Source organism: Ruditapes philippinarum, unplaced genomic scaffold (genome assembly GCF_026571515.1).
Source record: "Ruditapes philippinarum isolate M1 unplaced genomic scaffold, ASM2657151v2 ctg4959_1_1_1_1, whole genome shotgun sequence".
In the NCBI taxonomy this organism is placed as follows: domain Eukaryota; kingdom Metazoa; phylum Mollusca; class Bivalvia; order Venerida; family Veneridae; genus Ruditapes; species Ruditapes philippinarum.
Genome location: NW_026866358.1, coordinates 1,489 through 11,392, shown reverse-complemented (window position 1 = coordinate 11,392; position 9,904 = coordinate 1,489). Strand labels below are relative to the sequence as shown.

The window sequence follows — 9,904 nt, the reverse complement described above, 5'->3', positions numbered from 1 at the left end:
TAATTGTTATTTTTTTGTTTTGGATAGAATTTCGGGTCCCTGTGTACATAAACAAATAGTTGTAAAATAAAAGTTTCCCAGCGTCCTTGGTTACAAAAAATTACAGTGCATATAAATTTTAGAAATCACTAGAGTTAGACCAGTATACAGTATATGCGGATCTAGTCTGTTAATTATTTTGCTTAAAAAAAAAATAGTTAGTTATTTTTAAAATAGAATACACGCCATGAATTTCCTAAAATACATGCCGATGTCACCGATATTGTAACAATAGTAAACATTAAATCGTATGTTTCCGTTAGCAACTGTCGGAAACTTCCGCTTAAAACGTATTGCAAAAGTGTACTGTATGGTGCACGTTTCCTGAATAAAAACCTTTAAAATTAACCAATCACGATCCGTATACGTCGTCACGTCTAAGCCTCGTTTTCGGTTTATGTCATGAAGCACTCGGTAGAAAGGGGAAAATTTCGGAAGAAAATGTGAGTTTTCACATGAATAACAAAGATTGATATGATCAGAAAGTGTTCAGAAATATCGTAAACTGAATGAGTTTTGAAACAAACGCTTCTCCAGTGAGGACCTGGGCATAAATATCTGATGAAGCGGTGAGTTGTTTATTTTTGTTTTCCCCCATCACTCGGCCCGGAGATGATGCTAGATCATGTAGATGCCTGATTGTTTACTGCATAAACTGATTCTTGTTGTGCTGTAATTTAGCTGCAAATTGTAACTGTAACCGTTCATTTAATACATGTCTTTATTTTGTAATTGCATAGCATTCGAAACTTTTTATAATTTTCGGGGATTTTATTTAAAAATGTGTGTCAAATCAAATGTACATGTCCGAAAAATTCAAAACGAGGCTGTATTTTTGACCGAGTTTCTCATTGTTTAATGCCATTAATTTATTGATATTTTTTACAAGTTGTATGAGTATGTATGTTATATGTTAGATTTTAGATCATTTGATAATGAATTTGACATGGTGCTTGTTTATTTTAAAGTTAAAACATTATGTGAGGTCACTTTTTTGTACTGGTGATTCACTGGTTAGTAACGTTCTAGTTAACCAATAGTATTTCCCAAAACTGAGCTATAAATATTACAAGGAAGTTTTTGGGAAGTCCAGTTTTTGTTTCACAATCTGATTTCATATGTGATCAAATATTGATTTGTTAGCTAGTGTTTGTGAAGTTTAAACATTTTTATCTGGAAAATATATTATTATTAAATCAATGAATTTATTACAAAATCTTTAAACTTACTGTGAAATATTTAATTTTCAGAAAAAGGATATAATGATTACTAGAGACAAGATGGGTCAGGGTATTAAAAGAAAACTTGAAGATTTTGAAAATGACAAGTGTCCGAGAAATCAAAGACAGTCCATTCTGGATATATCTGTTGGAAAGTTACATCTAAAGACAATGAAAAAAGTTGAACCCCCACTTCTAAGATCTGTACTTATCTTGAATACTCTCAAACATATCGAATCAGAACTACTTAAAGAGGGAGTGCAATCACCAACAAACACATCAGCATTTACCATTCCTGAAGTTGATCCAAACTCAACAGTCATAGACTTTTTACCAGAGCAAAACTCGTCAAAAGTGGAAATTGTTTCAGAACAATCTGGTCCACTTCCATCAATAGACACATTTGTTGGCAGTCGTGCCATGATCATAGACACAAAAGAAGAATTACCTTGTGAAAAACTAACCGTAGCAAATATGGGAGAAGCATCTCCTACAAATATTTATCAGCCTCCATCATTCCGAATGGAAGAAGTCTTTAGTGACTTTGATTTTCCAATGTGTGATTATGACATGTTTCCTGCAGTTTCTAATGGTGCCAATTTGACACAATTAAGTGCAGAAGAAGTGCTTCATTCCTTCCCAAACGCTAGCTCAAATTTCATTGGTGAATCATTCACAACTTTATCAAATGCAAGTTTAACACCTTTCTGTAAAGTCGAAACTGCATTTGATGATCTAGAGAACATTATGCAAATTCTTGTTGGATCCTGACAAGAAGACACTAAGTATTGTTGTGTTGAACATGGATGAAAATCATCAAAGTAAAGTTTAACACAATATTATTTAAGACATATTTGAAAACGTTCTGTTATTTAATAGTGAAGAAAAGCAATACTTAGTATTTGGCATATTAAAGTAAATATGTTTATTAACTATTTTATTTCAGAGGACTAAAAAGGACTGATGTTGAACATCGTTCAAATGTTATTTTAAAAAAGTGTTTTTATTTTTTTTTTGATACTGAAAATAAACATGCAGACATATGTTTGAAGAAAAGGCACAGTAAGACTTAACGTCTTTAGATTTATTAGAACTTACTGTATTTATTTATCATTAAGGCTATGTATTTTGATGGTTCAAGTGACCTTCAACACAAAGAGTCGTGCCTAGTCTGGTTTGTGCAATTTTAACATAGTGTGCAGAAAGAGTATTGGTGCCTTGTATGTTGAGAATGTGAAATCTGTGATTGTAGTATGGCACATGATTTTGTTCCACTGGTTTTAATTGTTTAAAAGCAAATTTCAAGATATAAGTTTAAAAAAAATACCCAACTATTGCAAGATGTCAGCTAGACAGTAATTACTAGTAAGATAATACTTCCTTTCCCCAGGAAGCTTTACAAAAAAAAATCATGATCAAATTATCCTGATACTGTTTTCATTGCTGTGATCATATAAGCATGGTAAACGTACAGAATAAAAAAATGCTGACTTCATTTTTGCAGAAACATACATTATTTTTTATAAAGTAAGATTAACCATACAATTAACATAATCAATAAAAGGATCAAGGTCAACTTTGATACATGAATATCTTGTCATGTAATAGCATGACAAATCGAGTTATTTTGATTTATTATTATTTAAAACTGGTTCTAAAACATTTGTAATAGATGAAGGGTAGATCTAGCTTGAAATTTGTATTGTCAAGTCAAAATTTAAATGTTCAATCATGCTTTAGGAAATAATTGGGCCAATTTTGTGCTGTTATTACTGTGTTGCTCTTGGCCAAAATTATCGTTTTTAATGAAGTTTTATACCTAACAAAAAATGATACATTTGTTAGCATGATCAGTAAAAAATTTAATATACATTGCCAGTGTGGAATTTAATTTTGTCAATTTCTTGTTCACTGTCTCATTTGAAAGCAGAGAATGGCCTTATTATAGATTATAAGGTGTAGTGAGAATATTCTAGATATTTTGTGTTGTGATTTAAGAAATGATGCAATCAAATTTTATATATTTTTATGCTTTTTGCCAAAAAGTATGATATATAGTAGATATTGAATGGGTCATATGACACAGTGCAATGATATATTATGTTTATCATTTGTTTTAAATCTTGTTCTGGAAACAAAAGTTGTTACCTGTTGTGTATTTATTTATTAAGATTTTAGTAAGTTGTAAGATACATATATATAGCTTGTGTACTGCAGAGATGATTTATATATTTATACATACCCTGGTGGCTTACAAGTTATTAAAGTGTATATCAAGTCAAAAGCACAAAGTTTATCAAAGCTGAAGTTACAGCAATAAAAAAATTGAACAGGGAAAATAATTTTGTTTTGCGGCCTGAGTTATATGGCTAATAAAAGAACATTCTGTTGCATTAATAATTGCACACCTTAAATGGCTTAATACTAATAGAAAGATTGATTATGATGGATAATTCACTAAAGTTAGAACTTAGATATATTAAGGCATTTTTGGACATAATCTGACATGTACAAGAAATATAGGTCCAAAGTAAATACTAGCAGGGTGTATACAGTATATATTGAAGCTGTTAGCTTCCATAATTTACTATTTATTTTGTATGAAATTGAAAAAATGGGTACAATACATGAAGTATTGCAACAGAAACTGTGATATCAGATGGTTTTAGTGTTATAGAATCAAATGATATAGAAATGTATTTACATTATATGTATTCTGAAAAGTTGTGGAGGTGGTAGTTGTCGAGAGCTACAATAAGATAGTGAATATCTTCTTGAAAAACAAAGAGGTTTTTTTTTTCAGAATACATTTGTGTGTATATATATTTATAGTGGAGGAAATGAACATTTATAATGATGTATATTTCTAGTGAAGAAAAACATGTATACAATGCCGTAGTTAAGACATATATGAAATGTGTGTAGAAAGAAATGAAAAGTTGGAGATACAATATATTGTGGTAAACAAGTTTAATATGTACATTAATCAATTTAATGTAAAATGAGTACTTACATATTCAGCAATATTTGTGCTAAACATGATCACAATACTGTGCTACCATAGTTCCTTATATATTATCTTTTTACATAAGTGTAACTGTACAAGGGCCAGACATCGAGTGTTGAATTGTCCGAAACTTTTGACTTTCTAATGCCTTGAAAGTTAATTTATTTTTCTTGCCAAAGTATTCACTTAACTGTTTTTGTACACTGTTTGGGAACATACATACCATCATGTGTGGTGCTTATGCACAAAAGACTTGTGAAATATAGATCATATTATGAAGCATGTACACCTTTAAAAGTAGCTCTATAGTCTATATAGAGATTTATGGGGATTTTGAAGCGTTAAAGTAACATACGAAAGTCAGAGACCAAAAAAATGACTGTTTGTCCGATATAGAATGTTTTTGTCTATTCGGTCACTGTGTTATGGGTACATTAACAAATTTATATATCTTATTTTGTTGAGTGCCGCCACTGCAACCTGCGATACAGTTGTAATTATTGCTAGTTTATTTGTTGCAGTTGACATTTTTATATTTTTGTACAATTTGAGACAGAGTATTTATTTGTACGAAATCATTGTTCAAATTATTGTCAAAATCATTCATAGTCATAGTATTGTCATTAAGAGATGCTTCATTTAGTGTATGTTTATTTTAAGAATGGTAAAGCAATGACTGAAATATTTGTTTAGAATGTGTTTGTTTGTAAGGCAGGATGTATGAAAAGCTTGAGAACACGAGCATGAAAATTCTGTCTTACAGGCCAAATACATGTGGCTCTAGAGGTTTACGGAAAGGGAAATGATGAGTTCATTCTAAAATGACAGTGATTTTTCTGCTTATATAACAGACCGATAAAAATTTAAAGGCCTCTTCCCGATCGAAATTTTCTTTAAAATCATGCAGTTTTCCCAAAAATCTGAACATAAACCTAGTTTTTCACTTCCCTAATTAGCAATTTTAGTGGAAATTTTTCCCAAAAAAGGTCTGTTCCCAATTGAGAAAAATCACTGCTTGAATTTAAGTTAAAATATGAAGACTTGAAGACAGTGTAAGGAGATTTAGGGTATGTTTATGAAAACATCTCTTATGAAAGCATCTCTTTGCCAAAGTGTAACTAGCATCATTCTTGTTATCATGCATAATCAAATCATTAGGAAATCGTGAATATTCCAAATTACCATAGTCTTAATTTTTTTTGTACTGTGAATCAAATATGTTATTACTTTAATTTAGAATAAAGTACATTATGTTTTGGTGCTCAAGACTTGGTGTTGTCACACGGTTAGAGGCTGGAAAGGGTTTTTTGTTCCGATTGAAGGATTGGAATATTTTACGCAACTTGTAAATAATCATTTGTACTATTTATTGAACCCATACTATATGTTATTTATTTATAGAACTGATTGTGTCTCATTGTTTCCACCTTGTAAATATATATTTTTGTTACCAAAAAAATAATCAAATTAGTTATATAAGTAAAAATGGACAGTAAAACTATAATTCATTAATGATTTAACCATTTTGTTAGTCACTAGTTTTAATTTGAAAAACATAAATATTTGATGATGATTTGAAGTAGGCTTGGTATTTTTGTGTTAAAATTGAATATTTAGATTGATGCCATGCTTTGAAAGGTGATATACTTTGCTTTTAAATCTCAGTAAATTAAACAAACGAGCATTGTGTGTGATATTCTGGTCAGAGTTGTGAAGACTCACACTGTTATTTATAAGTGTTGATAGATATTGATATAAATAACCTTGAATCTGCTGTCAAAATAAGCTGCACTAATAAATTGCTTTGACCACCATTTTAGATCAAGGCTTATTCACATTTCCTTTCTTGTTGACAACTCAAGTTTTCTATTTTTATATGTTGAAATTTTTTTAATGATTTTAATAGTCGATTGTGGAAAAGTCCTCAATTATAGGCAAGGCAAGTTTAGTTTCATAAATTTAATAGGTTAATTTACTGCTAAAACCATAAAACATGTACTTTGTTACAGAAATGATAAATTTTTTGATTGGTCTACTCTACTGAATATGCCCTAGACCATGCTAAATTTGCTAAATATTTTAGATAAAATTCATTTACAATTTTTGATTAATTTTTGACGGTAACCATATGTAATCAATGTTTAGAATTAATTGATGTTTTTTATGCAAAATAGTTGTCACTATAGAGAAAGGTCAACAACCTTTGCACACCAAACAGAAAATGCAACCTTTAAGCACCTTAGGAATTTGATTTTAATGTTTTAATTGTTTGATGATTAGAAATCAGGAATACAAGGTATGAATAAATTACTCCAGGTAAAGCCATTTGATGAATTTAACTAATGATGACATAAAAAAAAGTTCCAAAAGATCCGAGACCTTAATACTGTGCCTATATTAGCAGTATAGAACTAGAGCCGCCAGGATAATATCTGTTCAGTCTGACTGGACTTCGTATCGGTGGCTGTTCAACTTAAACATTTTATTGCTAACATTAGATTAATTGTGAACAGTTAAATATGTAAAGCAGAGCAAGGCCATTTATCAATTTGGACGATTTATGTTAAAAGAAATTCATTGATAATGATAATAATAAGCAACTCTACAGTTGAGTCATTTTCATCCTGCACCCTTAGTGTATTTATATAAAACCGCAACCCCATTTCGTTGAAAAATCACTGCTGGAATGTTAAGGTTGAAGCTGATTTTAACTTTATATTAGAATCATTGTATGAGTTTGTTTTTTCTAGGATGCTTGTTTCAAAAGTTTGGAGATACTAATTTTATATGATTTACACTTTATAGTCAATAGTTGATAATTTTATGTGATGATTAAAGCCAAAAACTTAACCATGCCTCCCACCCCCTGCTGAAGTTAGTCCCCATCCTTGTGTATATGATCAAAATCACAGTTATCCCCAATTTTCATTTGGACTATATCTACATGCATGTATTTTCAATTTTGCTACTTGAACTTTAAGGCTTGATTTCATTAGCATTTCTCAAATTTTAATAATGAAAACCGAGTTGTGTTTACTGTATATGCCCAATTAAATGCACTGCTGTGCATAAAAATACCCACCAGTTCTTGTTAAGAAAAAAAGTTACTTTTTTCAATGAAGTAAGCTACTTATTATACCCAACACACTGCTTTTTTGGAGAGGGACACATTTTCAGTAACCCATTTTTACATGATTTTGAGCAATATTGTTTTTATACTTCATTTGTTTGTAAATAGCTGCAATGTTATTTTGTGTACATATTTTTTAACAGATGCGTAATTTATTTATTATTTTACGTTTTGTTTTTGTTCCTGTTTTTAGGTCCAATAAATATTTGCATAAAGGAATAAGATTTTGAATAAAAATGCTGCTGTTGAATATATAAGCAATTGTAAGGAGTTGAGATTACATTTAAAGGGAATAAAAGATATATATGAATTGACACATTAGAAAGATGCGCACAATTATGACAAATGTGACCAAAAATAACATTGTATTTGACTTTAAGTTGATGATAAGCAATATTTTAGCTGTTTACCTTAGGTGATTATTTGTGAGGTAAAATAAGTTATTAATTTGTTCATGGCCAAGTTAAATTTCAAAATGTGACTATTGCAGTTTCAATTTAATCAAGTAGTGATTTTACAGTTGTTGTACAATTCTCCTACTTTGATGACCTGGAAATTATGAAATTGAAAAAAAATAGATATTTATAATCAGAGAAAGGGTTGATTTTTTTTGCCAAATTTCTTAAATTTTTGATATTTGTAAACTGATGACTGTTCAAATATAGTTTATCAACTTAAGTTCAATAATATGATTAAATTATTTGCTTTTTGAGCAATATTGAATGTAACTTATTTATCTTGTATAAGAAAACAAAAAGCTTCATAATTATTTATGTAATTTGTAGTCTCTATGGTAATTATAAAATCTTTTTTTTTACCCAGAAAACGAACATGTTCTACTTAAATTTTACTTTTTATTGAATGAAGTAAAACAGACAGTCTCATTTTATTTTTGATTTGCAAAAAATAATACAATTTTCTCCAGTCATAAATCCCCCTTTGATTGAAATTATTTTTAAGATAGTTAGGTATAGGTATTATTTGCATGTGTCATTACAACATTTAAAATCATTGTTCAGTTCTCTAGAGGATCTCTATTTTTATATGGTTTCATTAAAAGATAAAGTATAAGTATTCATTGTTGAAAGGTAATGCATTGTATTCAATCTTATTTCATAAATTTTATACTATAAATCAAATTTTATGCAAACTTGTTGAGACAATGAAAAATATCTTATATTTTACCAGATTCTAAATAATGTTAGCGAGTTTTGAATTATTTGTACAGTATTGTAGTATTTTAGAATTGAGTCTATGTTGTTGTTAATACATTTGTACTATGTTCTCATTATCACTATTTATTATCAATAATAAATATGTATAAATATGTAATACTGGTTTGTTTTGATTAATTTTATTCAGGTGAATCATTGTACTGTGTGTGTATTAGTAATATCGGTACACAATGCTAGTGTTTGACCAAGAAATACACAATGCTAGTGTTGGTGCAAGATGTACAAAATGCTAGTGTTCGGTCAAGATGTTCTAAATTTTAGTGTTTGTACAAGGAGCACTCGATTTGAGTATCAGTTCACTATGTAGGTGTCTGTCCAAAATGTAATGTACTCATTTTGAGTGTCTATACCAGATGTTCTCAATTTGTGTATCTGTTTGAGATAAGAACAATGCAGGTGTCTATACAAGATGTACACATTGCGATTGTGTGATCGTGATGTACTCAATGTGAATGTTGTCCAAGGTATACTCAATGCCAGATTTAATACGAATCTCTGTTAGATATACCGATTGCTAGTGTCTGTCTAAGATGTATGAACACCCTGTGTAAAATGTACTGATTGCCAGTGTTTGTCCAAGATGTTCTCAATACGAACTGATTGCCAGTGTTTGTCCAAGATGTTCTCAATAACGAACTGATCCAAGAGGTACTCAAAACGAACATAATGTGTAATATGTACCGATTGCCAGTGTCTGTCCAAGATGTACTCAATACGAACACCATGTGTAATATGCTCAATACGAACATCATGTGTAATATGTACTGATTGCCAGTGTCTGTCCAAGATGTACTCAATACGAACACCATGTGTAATATGCTCAATACGAACATCATGTGTAATATGTACCGATTGCTAGTGTTTGTCTAAGATGTATGAACACCCTGTGTAATATGTACCGATTGCCAGTGTCTGTCCAAGATGTACTCGATATGAACTGATTGCCAGTGTTTGTCCAAGATGTATTCGATACAAACTGATCCAAGATGTACTCAAAACGAACATAATGTGTAATATGTACCGATTGCCAGTGTCTGTCCAAGATGTACTCGATATGAACTGATTGCCAGTGTTTGTCCAAGATGTATTCGATACAAACTGATCCAAGATGTACTCAAAACGAACATAATGTGTAATATGTACCGATTGCCAGTGTCTGTCCAAGATGTACTCAATACGAACACCATGTGTAATATGCTCAATACGAACATCATGTGTAATACGTACAGATTGCCAGTGTCTGTCCAAGATGTACTCAATACGAACACCATGT

At 30.4% G+C, this 9,904-nt stretch overlaps 1 protein-coding gene across 1 annotated transcript; it reads left to right on the top strand.

The window, feature by feature from the left end:
* The first annotated feature begins 412 nt into the window (after positions 1-412).
* On the top strand, positions 413-8,728 carry LOC132732275 (uncharacterized). Its single transcript, XM_060718664.1, has 2 exons — positions 413-608; positions 1,290-8,728. The coding sequence occupies exon 2, from the start codon at positions 1,302-1,304 to the stop codon at positions 2,028-2,030; it is 729 nt and encodes a 242-aa protein (XP_060574647.1). The 5' UTR covers positions 413-608; positions 1,290-1,301; the 3' UTR covers positions 2,031-8,728.
* Positions 8,729-9,904: the final 1,176 nt, after the last annotated feature.

Excerpts from the sequence above, each read along its gene's own strand:
- LOC132732275 (XM_060718664.1), top strand. The coding sequence starts at position 1,302 with ATGATTACTAGAGACAAGATGGGTCAGGGTATTAAAAGAAAACTTGAA.